Source organism: Topomyia yanbarensis, chromosome 2 (genome assembly GCF_030247195.1).
Source record: "Topomyia yanbarensis strain Yona2022 chromosome 2, ASM3024719v1, whole genome shotgun sequence".
In the NCBI taxonomy this organism is placed as follows: domain Eukaryota; kingdom Metazoa; phylum Arthropoda; class Insecta; order Diptera; family Culicidae; genus Topomyia; species Topomyia yanbarensis.
This window is the reverse complement of record NC_080671.1, coordinates 383,784,374-383,798,835: the sequence shown is the minus strand read 5'-3', so window position 1 is coordinate 383,798,835 and position 14,462 is coordinate 383,784,374. Positions and strand designations below refer to the sequence as shown.

Here is a 14,462-nt window from a genome sequence, read left to right as displayed (position 1 = left end):
GTTACTTGGTAATGTTTTTTTTTACAATGGAGAAGACATTTACGTCCTAGCCCAGTACACGTGCTATTGGTAGGGTCCAATCTACCACACGGGGTGCACTGGGGGCGTGTCGGGTTCGAATGGTGACGCTGCCATTAATACCGACTAAACTCCATTGGGCTCCGCCATCATTTCTCCCAGGAACTACCTCTCGGTATTACTTCTGGGGGGATGGCTGTACTTAATGTACTCATTCACTCTCACTCACGCGTTCATACGTCCTGTATGAGGCTTACTTGGGTGCTCTCTCAATCGTACTTTGGTTCACTCTCAAACACTCCCACATGAGGCTGACTTTTGTGCTCACCTTTTTCGTTCCTTGCGAGGCTGACTTGTGTGCTCACCTTACTCATTCCTTGCTAGGCTTACTTTTGTTCTCGCCCAACCCATACCATGTGAGGCTGACTTGGGTGCTCACCCTATCACCTGATTCACTCTCGATCGTGCCACTCTATTGTACCTCTGTCACTCCCCCTGGCATCCCAAGTGGGACATTTTTCTTAGGCCCCACTTCTGACATACCATGCGAGGCTGACTTGTGTGCTCACCTTTTTCATTCCTTGCTAGGCTGACTTTTGTGCTAGCCTCTACCATACCATGTGCGGCTGATTTTTGTGCTCACCCTTAACATGCCGTGTGAGACTGACTTGGATGCTCACCCTTTCACTCCTCTACCACGCCATGAGGCATCGATAGCTAAGTCCCAACAGACTACGCTACGACCCTCCCGTCTTGCCATGAGGCAGTCCACTTATACTCCTATACACTCACTCTTCTGTCTTGCTTCGGGGTGGCTGGGTTTACCCCTTACGCGGTTGCCAGTCGCTGCGCCAAACCTGCCTCGGCATTCACTCCCTTTTTTGCGCTTGGCCTTTTTCGCTCCAGCTAACCAATCACTAGTTAGCCGTGCCCGTCGTCTGTTGCTCGGTTCGCCAGATTACCTGTAGCTTACAGGCAATCTGGATGGTAGCAGTCGAGACTGCGTTCCACTTCTCCACCGATTGACACATCCGCTGAGTAAGGGTATCAGGGGTTGTGTCCCAGCCACAGACGTCAAACATTGCTCTTCTTTCGACGTCGAACCGATGACATACGAACAGTATGTGTTCGGCAGTTTCGTCTACACCTGGGCAGTCCGGGCAGACTGGGACCTCCGCGTGCCCGAACCTGTGGAGGTACTGTCGGAAACAGCCATGGCCTGACAGGAATTGTGTCAGGTGGAAGTGAACTTCCTCATGGGGTCTTCCCACCCAGCTCGATATGCTAGGTATCAGCCGGTAGGTCCACCTACCTTTCGAGGAGTTGTCCCACTCACGCTACCATCTGGCGACCGAGGTCACCCTGGTGCGCTCGCGGGCTCCCCAATTTCCACGTAGCTCGAAGCACTCCTCATCTTCCCGAATGACCAGCCCGACTGGCATCATGCTCGCTATCAAGCAGGATGCATCGTGTGATACCGTGCGGTAGGCTCTGAAGCACATCACGCGGTAGGTGCTCGCCAGTTTCTGTAGGTAACTGGTTACCCTCAGTGCTCTTGACCATGACGGGCCGCCGTACCTGAGGATAGATACGGCAACGGCTGCCAGTAACCTACGTCTACTGGCGCACACCTTTGAGCTGTTGGACATCATTCTCGATAGAGCCGCAACAGCAGTCGACGCTCTCTTGCACGTATAGACGACATGGCTGCCGAAGGTCAGCTTGTCGTCTATAATGACTCCGAGAGACTTCAGACTTCGCAGTGAAGTGATCGCGATTTCTCCCACATGGATAACTGCATGTTGTGCCGATTTGCGGTTGTTGACGATAACTACCTCCGTCTTATGATGAGCGAGCTCCAGGCCTCTCGCGCTCATACATTCCTCCACCGTGCTGATCGCGTGTTCTGCGGTTAGTTCTACCTCAGGAATTGACTCCCCGTAGACCTCCAAGGTTACGTCGTCAGCAAAGCCGACGATCTTGACCCCAGGAGGGAACTTCAGTCTCAGAACCCCGTCATACATGAGGTTCCATAGCATCGGGCCTAGGATCGAGCCCTGCGGGACTCCGGCGGTAATCAAAACCCTTTTCTGACCGGCATCGGTCTCGTATAGCAGTACGCGGTTCTGGAAGTAACTTTCCAAGATCCGGTACAGACCCACCGGTAGGCTAAGCTGGTGTAACGAGAGAGCGATGGCATCCCAGCTTGCGCTGTTGAATGCGTTCTTCACGTCAAGTGTCACTAACGCACAGTATCGAATATCTCGCCTTTTCCGTTGGATCGCTATCTCGGCAGTATTTATCACTCAGTTGAGAGCGTTCACTGTGGACTTACCCTTCCGAAAGCCAAACTGGTTGCTTGACAGACCGTCCGTACCTTCCACGTACGGGGTTAGCCTGTTGAGGATGATCCTCTCACGCAGTTTGCCAGTCGTGTCGATCAGACAGATTGGTCTGTACGCCGATGGGTCGCCTGGCGGCTTCCCGGGCTTCGGCAACAGCACCAATTTCTGCATTTCGGGGAAACGGCACTCGTCAAGGCATCTCTGCATAGCTAGCCTGAACATGTTCGGGTTCGCTATGATCGCTGCCTTGAGAGCGTTGTTTGGAATCCGGCCCTGGAGCTTTGTTCATTGCTAGGGATTTAGCCACTGCAAGTAGTTCTTCATTCGTCACTGGAGCCACCATTTCGGCCGTGCCCGCACTGTCTCGTAGTGCAGGTGGCCAGGGGCTTGTGGCTCGAGACGGGAAGAGTACTTCGATAATCGTTGCCAACCGGTCCGGAGACCGTTCTGGAGGTGAGGAGCCCCCTTTGGTCTTGGCCATCACAATCCGGTAGGCGTCACCCCACGGATTCGCGTTGGCACTCTCACACAGGTTGTCGAAACACGCTCTCATGCTGCTTTTAATGGCCTTGTTAAAGGCCAATTTCGCAGCTCGAAACACTTCACGGCGGTTCTCTCTTGCATCCTCGGTGCGAGCTCTTTGCATCCTACGTCTAGCTCTGAGGCAGGCTGACCGTAGAGCTGCTATCTCGGCACTCCACCAGTATACCGGGCATCTGCCGTTTCTTGGCATTGTTTTTCTCGGCATAGTGGCGTCGCACGCGCGTGATAGAACAGCTACCAGCGCATCCCCGCTTAGACTGTCGGTGTTGGTCTCCAGTCCCAGGGCTGCGGTGAAAGCTTCGCTGTCGAAGTGATTGGACTTCCACCCGCGTACCTGACAGGGATCTCCCGCCCTCGGATGCTGCACACCATAGTTGATCCTAAAGCGGATTGCTAAATGATCGCTATGGGTGTAGCCTTCGTCTACCCTCCATTCCATGCCTGGAGCCATACTCGGGCTGGCAAATGATACGTCAATCCACGCCTCCACTCCGTTTCTACGGAATGTACTAGCGGAGCCATTATTAGCTAGCACAGTATCGAGTTTCGCAAGCGCCTCCATTAGCGCTTGACCCCTGCTATTTGTACAGCGGCTGCCCCACTCCACTGCCCAAGCGTTAAAGTCTCCCGCTATGACTACCGGTTTCCGGCCCACTAGGTCCGACGAGAGCCTGTCGATCATCTGGTTGAACTGTTCTATTGGCCACCTTGGTGGAGCGTAGCAGCTGCAATAGAACACACCATTGATCTTGGCAATCGCAACACCCTCGGCGGAGAAGTGTATTACCTCTTGAACCGGGAACCGTCCCGTTGTACAGATTGCCACCATTCCAGACCCGTCCGACACCCAATTGCCGTTGCCGGCAGGGATGCGGTACGGGTCTGATAAGAGGGCGACATCTGTCCTCGACTCCGAGACCGACTACCACAGCAGCTGTTGGGCTGCTGCACAATGGTTAAGATTTAGCTGTGTGACGTTCACGGCTTCTTCTTATTTGCCTCACCGAAGGGACACGAAGGTCCGCCCATAGCATGTTTATGGGCTTGCTTCTTAGCGGTGCAGATAAGGCAGTTGTACGCATTAGTGCAGCCCCGCTCCTTATGCCCCTCCTCGCCGCAGCGACGACATAGTTTGCTCCTGTCTGTACCCTTACATTCGTACGACTTATAGCCGGACTCAAGGCACCGATAGCACCTATCCACTGAAGGCGGCTGGGGTATGCTAACTGGACATACTAACCAGCCGATCTCCAGTATTCCTATCACGGTAACCTTTTTTGCTTCCGCTTTCAGTAGCCTGAGGTAGGCTACTTGCGTGCCGGAGGGTCCCGCTCTCAAGCGTACAGAGGCCCGATCAATTACTGCGCCACATTGCTCTGTGCTGGCAGCGACGACATCATCTGCGGTCGTGAACTCGTCTAGTTGCTTACACTGGAGAGTCCTTTCCGCCCCTAACGACCTCACCTGGGCGCCTTCGCCCAGGACCTCTTGGGCCAAGGCCTTATATACCGCACTAGATTGTGCGCCTCGCTTCAGCACCAATAGCATTTCGCCTGTATTGGTGCGTCTCACGCTGTGCACGTCTTGCCCGAGGGTCGAGAGGCTTTCGGCCGCCCGCATTGACTGTAGGACGTCGGCATATTTGTCCTTGTCGGTCTTTAACCACAAGGCCTCGCCTCGGTCCTTGGCCTTCTTTGCGGGCGGAGGTGCGTCCGGTGTCGGTGTCGGCTTCCTCCTAGTGACCATCTTCCAGGGGTTTTCGCCCCTGTCCCGATTGCACCGGGATTCTGGTACCTTCTTTCTGCCAGGCGGGGTCATTTGCGCCCTGGTTTGGGCGTGACGGTTACACGCCGTTTGGTGTTGTTTTTTGCACCCTCGCCTGGTGACTTCCTAGGACGCTTCGCGTTCGACTCCGTATTGCGCTTGCTCCTGGCCTTCGAGTGGAACTCAGCCGCCGCTTCGAGCGACTTGGCTGCTCCATTGAAAGGAAAGGGGAAGGCCCCTGCCTGTGGGAACAGGACATATGGAATCCGAAATCGACATCACTATCGGCTCAGGAGTGCTCGCAGGATCTCGTGGGTCGGACTGTTCTTGCCGACCCATGCAACAGTGACCACTTTCCTATCCAGGTTACGCACGATCAGACGCCTCCTTTAACAGCCTGTCGAAGGCGAAGTCAAACAGGTCACAGAAGACGCTATAAAACACGAGCTGGACCAGATTCGTGAAAGGTATTTCCCCAGACTCCTCGACAGTAGAGCTCTGGCGGAGAGCCAACGTCCTAAGCGGAAAGCGACGCCACATTGGCCACTCCATTGCCGTTAACGGAGGCACGACTTTCGATCCCACGACCATCGGTAAAGAGCTAGCTAGGCACTTCGCATCCCTGTCTTCAGACGCCGCCCTCCCGCCTACTTGCTTGCAAATTAAGCAAAGCGCTGAGAGTAGGCCCGTTCGTTTCGAACCAGATTCAGGACAAATATACAACCAGACCTAGACTGGCGGCAAACTTTGTGTGGCATTGGAATCGGTACGCGGTGCCAGGAGAACAGAACACCGGATGATTTCCGCCCAATCAGTTTGCTTCCCTGCTTTGCCAGGATGATGGAGCGAATGGTGAACAGACGGTTGATGGATTTATTGAAGGAGCGTAAACTCTTGGAGCAACGACGTTTCGCGTTCCGACGTGGAGCAGGAGCGGGTGCCTACTTCGCCAGCTTTGGAGAGGTGGTACGTCAATCCGAAATCGACAGGCTGGACGCCGATATCGCTATACTCAACGTGAAGAAGGCTTATAAAACCGTGTGGCGTCACGGAATACTGTAACATCTGGCCAACTGGAATATCACCGGAAACATGGGTTACTTTGTGAGCTACTGCCTGTCCAACCGCACCTTCCGGGTGGGAATCGCAGATGCCCGATCCGACGCATAGAACAACAGGATCCTCCTGGGATCTGTTCTCGCCGTCATACTGTTCATTGTGTCCATGAACTCTACACACTCAATTCAGTTTGGTAATTTCCGCACAGCCGAACAGTCAGTAAAATTTTTCTACTGATAATTCTGCAAAGTGGCTTTAATTTATTGATTTTCAGCGATATATTTTTTGAGTTCAAGCAAAACAAACGTCACTTTTACTGAGATCTCGGTAAAAGCTTTGTTAGCTGAGTGCTCGGCTGTGTAAAACTCGGAAAAGTTGCGATAAAAGCTGGGATTCGGTAGAACAAAATTGAGTGTGTGTATATGCCAACCTGCTGGCGCGGATCTACGCCTTCGTCTAAGCCGATGACAATGTGCTGGTAGCAATGCGAAGGACCATCGGACGAACCCGTCGCAAACTTCAAACCGCTGAGCCGGTGGACGGTTTCAGTCGAATTTAACAGGCCACCTACTAAAAGCGTGATTACGCACTGCTGCAGTACAAACCGTATCGCAACAGAGAAACCGATCCAGCTGGACGGGGCTATCGTTCCTGACCGCAAAGAACCGAAGATTCTGGGAATAACCATAGACCTTCACATCAGTCTTTCGACGGACCAAAGTCAACTGCCAGAATCGGTTGCAACTAATTAAAACGATCAGCTCCTGGCACAGGCACTGAATAGAACATTGGCCTGGCGATAGTCCACAGCAGGATTTTCTTTGGGGTAGAGTTGACCGGGCCTGGTACGACCACACTAACAATCTGGGCACTAGTATGTCGTCAGAGCTGAGGGCCGGTCCTGCCGGCCGTGAAGCTAGAGCTAAATATAACCGACTCATGGCTACCAGATATAATGATCATGTACGGCTGTTCACCTATGGATATTCACCGACAGCTCGAAGATCGTTGACGAGGTCGGAATAGGAGTAAGCGGAATACGGGAAGGGCTCTTCTTCCACCTACCGACACCATGCTCGGTGTTCACAGCCAAGGCGTCGGTTATCGCGCTCGCTTTGGCATAGAAACCAAAAGATAGGCCTGTCCAAGGTGTTTAGAGTTCTAAGATGATTCGTCTTTGGCAGTAACTAGGTGAGGAATGAGGTAAGCGTGCAGCAAGCTGCGGGGAAGAAAACTTTGTTTACATACTGAAATCCAAGCAACCATACATGGGGATGTAGTAAACAATGTTTTTAGCTGTCGTTTCTAGCACCAACGTGGCTGATTGGCGATTTCGAGGATCGTATCACCTGAGGATAAAAGCTTCTTGGGCCTGTCGTTGTACTGTCTAACACTCTGGTGGCTATATCTTCCCTTTGATTCGGGGAAATCACACCACCCTTTCATCTAGGCTATCGAGGTTGAATCTGACTCACTCACTACATATTTTGGCTTTCCGGTCACTGTAGCATCGACGGCAATGAAAAAAGTGATTGCCTTGCGGCCAGGGTAAGGCTGCTGGACAGACCGGACCGACAGGAAGGAACAACGAGTACTGCCGCGGCTCTAGGGTTGAGAACACGGAAGATCTCTCATGCCGACACCGCATCGCGTGTCCGTTATGTCCGGAGTTCGATAACTTCCGGCAGCATTATATACTATTGTTCTTCATCAGAAGGATTTTCGCCAACGAAACTGTCCGAGAAAAAGTGTTACTGGACTTTCTGAAGGACGCAGGACTTCTCAATCAGCTGTGATGGATAATATATTCCGAGGTAACCATAAGCAGTAAGGTGTAAAGTGCTTAAACCAAAAGCCATTTGCAATTTACGATTTTAAAGGCAAGGCAACAAAGGATCTTTTGTGTAATGTTAAGATTTATTTATACACTCATTGTGTATTAAAACAATTCTTTCAATCACGCAGAGTCACACCTACGAGCGTTCCCAGAGTAGACGTCCAACCATTTCCACGTCGAGGAGCGCCGCGGCGAACACGATAACTCTCGATAAAATTGTCTCACACAGGAAATTCAATAAGATTTGCAAAGCGTAGACTTGTAGTTACTCGATGAACCAAATAAATGAAAAAAGATTGAGTTTCGGAAAATGGCTGCATGAAAACGGGAAAATCTCATATTTTATGTAAATTTTTTCCTCAAAATAATAGGGAGAAAAATATTTTTATTCGGTTTCCTGTGTTCCATCGACAGGCTACACATATTGTGCATTCCCATAAAAAAATCAAATCAATTCGTTAATTTGTTTTTGACTTATCGTGTTCGCCAATTTGAAAGACGCGGTTTCGAGAAAAACGTTAATAAAGTTCCCAATAGATTGAAATCTGCGTATGTTATAGCAAATACGCGCGAGGAGTGCATGACTGTTTAAAACAAAAGAGCGTGGCCACCAAGATTACGGAAGACTATCCTAGTAACAATTGAAGTTTTATGGTAGTTTTATAGCCCCTATCAAATCTTAGATTGCACTTGTAGCGTGCTATAAAACTTCAATTGTTACTTGGGTATTCTAGACAATGAAGCGAATAAAAAAGAAGTCGATTTTTTTTGCCCACTACACCAGACGGGCCCTTTAAGGTTGCACAGAGAGTGGATAAAAATCGAAAACGAAAAAAGCAGATTTTTTCCACACCGTCTAATAGATCTTCATAAAAATCAATCAGCTTATGTAGAATGTTGTTACAGTAATGCTGATTGATTTTTATTAAGATCTAACACACGGTATGGAAAAAACTGCTTTTTTAGTTTTCGATTTTTGCCCATTCTCTGTTCAACCAACGACACGACTAGACACTGGCATTCCAAAACTGTATCGAAAATCAGACTACCCCTCAGTGACTCAGGTAACTGGTAATGTCAAATGTGACATTAAGTTAGAAAATGCATGAAACTAGCAACACTGAATAATCCGTTGTTATTTTTCAAACAACCTGTGGCAACCAATGGTTACGCAGGGAAAAAACATTTTGACAACAAAACATACCGCAAACCAGTAAAAATAGAAAATCCTCCCAAAAATTATTTAATTAGTTGAATCATTTCCGGTGTCTTAAGTAACGGAATGTTGTAGTCTGCGTGGAAGATTGCAGATTCTTCCAAACACTATCAATGAATACACAGAACAGCCGACATATTTTGTTGCGTTACTAATCCTACACGTAAGTCACTGAAGAGGATTTTTTGGAAAAAATCCATCCGCAAACGATATTGTAACAGTTAAGATAGTCCCAGCGAACGAATCGCGTGAAACGGCTGGGACGGTCACCAATCACAAAATCCCCAGTATTTAACTATTTCCGCAAAACGATAGGCCCTACAGCAAACTACCCTTCTGAACTCTGCCGCTTAAGCGCCAGTACAGTTCAAGGATGTACTGCGGTGGAGCGTGTGTTTACCAGCCCGGCTAAACCTCTCAGGGCAGGTCAGGTACGAACTACCACAACCAACTCCAACTACAGGAAAATGAATTCAACGATACAGTCCAAAAAATCTTAACCCTCTACCCAATGATTGCCCGAATTGTCAAACGAGGACTATTGATATCTACAGTACGGTTTATTTTCTTTTGGCTAGACATAATTTAACCCTTTCACTTATTTCTAGTTGGATTTGACCTGTTTGTTTCCACCGTTTATGTTGCTAGTCGGTCCAAGTACTATTCAGGTACTGCTATTCGAGCCCGGGATTCTATGCTTCGACTTGGTCGTCACCAAGGAGCGTCCCATACCGTTTTTTCGCTCTTCGACGGGTTCTGGAGTTCGACGGCGTACTATGGCGGCAGGAGCGTTACTCGAATCAGCGAGGTCCGTGATGCCGACCAACGGCGGCTGATGAGGATGATCGACACGTGCACGATGTGGATCGGAGGGACTTTTCCGCTTTTCTGACTAGAAAAAAACCTTCGCCTGAAGGTTCTTCAGGCGAAAACGGATGGCTTCAGGTTTTGATTATGCTTTGTGATTGCTTGCACTGGTTTACCTCTCTGGAACAGCATTGACTGTTCTTTAAACTTTTATCTGCGCTACTGTTTCTCGTCGTGACGAATATCCTAAAATATCCTACCGCCAATATTAATTACGGTTCACTTTCTTATTAGCTAGCTTTTACACTCACTTGGTCAATTCTCGAGTTACATGGTGCTTGTGCATTACTTATTTCTTCGGCTGCTAGCCACACTAACTCGAATACTATCCGACCATCGCAGGGTTTCACCGTTAAGTGATCTTGGACTGTATATCGCGTCGGCATGCACCCCTTTCAGGTTCTGAACTTCTCACACGATACTATTGAGTTACGCACGTGCCCTGCTCTGATTGGTCTACTTATATCGTATGATTAGGCTCTAATCAGAGAGATAATCAGCATTTGAACCCCATCTACGGGAGCTAAACTTCGGGGTGGCGTAAGTTTGAAATTAGTTACTAAACCCACCACCTTAACATTATGTCGCTGTCATCACTTAAGGGTTACAATATTAGCTGCAATTTATCCGACAATCCCGAGTCGATTCCATCGTAATACAGGATAAAGCTGTTTATGTTGGGGGCAAACCAACGTTGATGCTATCCGAGATATTGTGCTCTCGCTGTGATAACGTTATTGAATGAATAATAATTATTTGCGCAATAAAGGCACGTAGAGACAGACGTTAACAAGATTTATTTTTTCATGTCAAATTCGATTATTGTTATTTCAAAGTTTGTAATCAAGAAGGTCTTTATATCTCATACTAATTGCGTAGTTTCCTTGCTCTACTTTTGGCTGCCAGGGAAACTGTCTGATATTACCGCGCACTTATGGAAAAAACCTATATTTTTGTCCTGAACTTCCTTAAAAAGAGCCACTAATGAGTCACTTAACCCGACATTATCTGATACGGGGCAATTATGCATAAATGTTTTTGGGCTTCGCGGGCAGTGGCAACTATATTGCCACCAAGATTATTATTTTCTCTAACGAAAAAATACGTAGGGGTATTTAATGATGTAAACTTTGATTTTTATTATAATATGTATTGATTCCTTGCTCAATTTTCACGGCCTTATAAAGGGATAAATTGTCATCCGTGAGTTGCTGGGATGAAATGAAGGTTGTGTTGCAAGGCTCACATCGATGCAGCCAGTCAACGGTATGCCCTTTCAAATGCGACAGCAACGAGGTACGCTGAATAAAACTCTTGCCACATTGTTCACACTGAAAAGTGTGGTTGGTCATATGCAGAACAAACGTGTGTTCGAACGCCTTCATGGATTTTGAGATGCATTTTGAAATTTTGTTCACGCTTGAATCCTTTACCACAAACGTTGCATAGGAACGGATGCTTTCCGGTGTAACTTCTCTCATGATTTAACAGATGGTGCTTCTGGAGTTTCGCTTCTGGAGTTACACAGCCACATAGTAAATTTCCATCACTATAGTTCAAGACGATACAAAACTTTTCAGCACGAAGGGATACAGAACGTCCGTTATGAAGCTGGTGGAACATGCAGTGCCTTCGATGTCGCAAATGATCGACTTGGTGACAAGTACTTTCTCATGGAAACTGACGGCTGCCACCTTTTTTCATCTTTCAAAGTTAACTGCTTTTCAACTCACTGTAAATTTTGAGGCCCAAAAACATCATTCGAGATGAAATTTCGCTGCTAGGAAATATCCAGCTATTATAGTATTGCAATTTTCTCCAGAGGAAGCTTTGTACCTTTTTGCAAGAAACGAGGCTAATTTTTGTTCACAAACTTTTCTTTCATACGAATTGTTTACGATGTAAACATAATTTGGTTGCTATACAGCAACAGTCGATCAAATAAACAAAGAAGTGTTGCTGAAAAAAATATTCTTTTTGGCGCTTCGGGGGGTGACTCAATGAACTGGTAACTGGCGGTAAACTATTCGCACACTTTTTCTTCAAAAGGTTTCATGAAGTTCCAGGTCGTGTCGTTGGTTCAACCTTAATGACCCTCTTGACTTTGAAGTGGTCCATTAATCAATGAGAATTAAAACTTTTAGTGCCATTGACGTGGTCCAACGTCTCTATAGAACCGCATGTATCCTGTGACGAAAGACTGGCCAAATACAAATTATTTAACATATTTGTATTTAGACTGGCGTATGATGTAAACCGGGTATTTTCGTCATGTTTCTTTTATCACCCTACCCATTTGAGGCCGTTAGTTAGAGCAGCGTCTACCATGTTTGTTCAACGCAATGAGTCAAATGGTAACGCAACAATAGAGGCACCCGATTCGAGTTTTTGTTACGCTCAAATACGAGCATTTCACCGTTTTCAGGGGGTTCTTGTTATTATCCTGGTTCTTATCAAAGAAGAAAAGCTGTTTATGCCAATTTGTACGCATTCCATTGATTGTAGACCGAGCAATTAATGAATTAGTGCGGCACCATCCTTAATGTGGTAGAAAAAGGCACTTTACCCTACCACAGTCAATCACGGCATTGTCGATCGCAGCAATCGGGAAATAGCAAACATAAATTTTTCTCAAATCAATTGGAAGTGGAAAATTTACAGAGCGGAAAAACTGTTGAGTTGGTAACTTTTTAGTAGATACTAAATTAATTTGATGAAGAAACAGTATAAACTTTGGGTTGTGAAAAGCGTAATATTTCCAACCGCCACAACGTTCTGAAAAATTATCGCTTGAAAAATCCCTAAATAAATTAACTTATTTCGCCCGCAGTGATTTTCATTTTCGTTAACAATAGCATACCGATATTTAGAAAATTCTCTTTTTATTTTTCCAGAAAAAAGACGCCGGAGTGTTTCGCTGTCGAGTAGATTTTTTACTATCGCCTACAAAAAATAGCAACGTAAACTTAGAAATAGTGGGTAAGTACTTTGAAGGGTTTTCCATTCATACATGTTTCCAGCATTCACAATCACCGTCATCATCATCATCATAACCAGCGCACAAACCGCAAAATAACCGGGACATCTTTTGGAGTCGTAAAATTCCCACTTCTTTTTGTCATTGTTCTCGAAAGCTGCTCGTGTGAGTTGAAAAATGTCCTCTTCGCAACACCCGCTGCGGAGTGAGTGCCCTTTTTTGTACTGTACCTATACCAACCAAATAAAACAGTATGAAAGTTCGCAGTTTTGATACGATTTTGCGTCCATCGCGTCTCCTCGTTGCTATAAGTACACTGCCATGCTTTTTTGTCGAAACGAAACGGAACCTCCGCGAGAAAAGGGTCATCCGGTGCAAAATGACTTGTATTCAAGCTCGACCCAAGTGCATTCCGGGTGCTTGTGTTTCTATGAGTGGTTTTGCTTGCGAAATTTACCGTCGTTTCTTGGTGGCAGGATGCGTGAAAACGGTGGCAGTCTTTTTGGCTTGTATTGAATTGAAAGGTGGAAGTGCTTTCTTCGTGTAGCTGAAGAGGCTCGTTGAAAAGCACGATTTTTAAGAACACCTAAAATGAGTAGGTGTGATGTTGAATGACTGATTTTAAATACGGATCACACTTGTCGAAAACTTATCAGGCGATTATGCACCCCTAACGTGCAAATTCAAATGAATAGTCTGAGAAAAGAACATTACTTAGTCAACTTTTTTCAATGGATAGTGAAGCACAACACCGAAACAACCGGTACCATGCAGTGGAATGCAATTAAGTTTCCTACATCCTTTCTTCACCTTTAATTGAAGAGCCCTTACACAAGATGGTTAACACCGCTGTAGATACATTTAGCAGCTTTTCATGTACAACACCCAGACAGCGAAAAGCACTCACTGTGAAGTGCATACTCTCGGCTCGTATGGTGTGAATTCTCGGATAAAAGCGCTGTTTAAATAGCCAGAGAAATTGTAAAACCCGACGCAGACTAATTAGTAAGATGTGTACAGAACTTTATACTTTTTGCTCAGTAACGGTAATATTGCTTGATGCTAGGGGAAAGTTCGTTCAAAAACTTCTTGACAAACGGTTTGATTGTAAATAATAATCTAGAATTCTGCCGGTCAAGATATTTTACTACTCAAATACAAAGTATTCAGGATAAAAAGTAATAAGCTTTCAGCTTCATCCTATATTTCATACCCATGATTCAATTCACCCCTTTTCAACCTTATTTCCACGTCTATTAATTGTATGACCGAAATTGATTCCGAATCGTCATCTATTCACAGTGCCACCGGAGGTGCCGAAAATCCACGACTCCAATGGATTCGAGCTTCCTGCTCACGCTGGCCCGTATGAAGAGGGCGGCATCCTAGAGCTAACCTGCGTCGTGACCGGAGGTAAGTATTGTTTCATTCTGTAAAATAGTACACACGAGTTAAGGGTCAAATACAATGCTCCGTCAGACCCAAATTGAAAAATTTCAATGTTTGTTAAGACAGCGTCGTTTCGCTCACTAAAGAAAGCAATTCATGATTTTTCAACTAAGGCTTTAACGTTCCGTCAAGAACGGACCATTTTCTTTGGAACCATTCTTGGTCAGAAATGGAGACTTGGGCAGATTGAATACTTCAAGTATATTTTAGAATTTTAAAAACAAATATATTAAGATTTTAATACACTAACTCGTTCAAATTAGCGCAATACTGATACTTACTTCAAATATTTGAAAGCCTAGGATGTGAATCGATAAAATACAGGTCGGACTCGATTACCCGGGGATTTGAAAAAAATCTCACCCCGGATAAACGAATCAAACTTTT

The 14,462-nt window shown here is 46.5% G+C and overlaps 1 protein-coding gene across 2 annotated transcripts in view; it reads left to right on the top strand.

Annotated features, from left to right (window-relative positions):
* LOC131684694 (B-cell receptor CD22) overlaps window positions 1–14,462 on the top strand; it is a 1,114,748-nt gene that overhangs the window by 497,854 nt on the left and 602,432 nt on the right. For both annotated transcript variants that reach the window (XM_058967793.1, XM_058967794.1), the window contains exons 5-6: window positions 12,544–12,628; window positions 13,929–14,039. In XM_058967793.1, coding sequence (XP_058823776.1) covers window positions 12,544–12,628; window positions 13,929–14,039 — 196 coding nt within the window. The remainder of the gene's footprint in view (window positions 1–12,543; window positions 12,629–13,928; window positions 14,040–14,462) is intronic.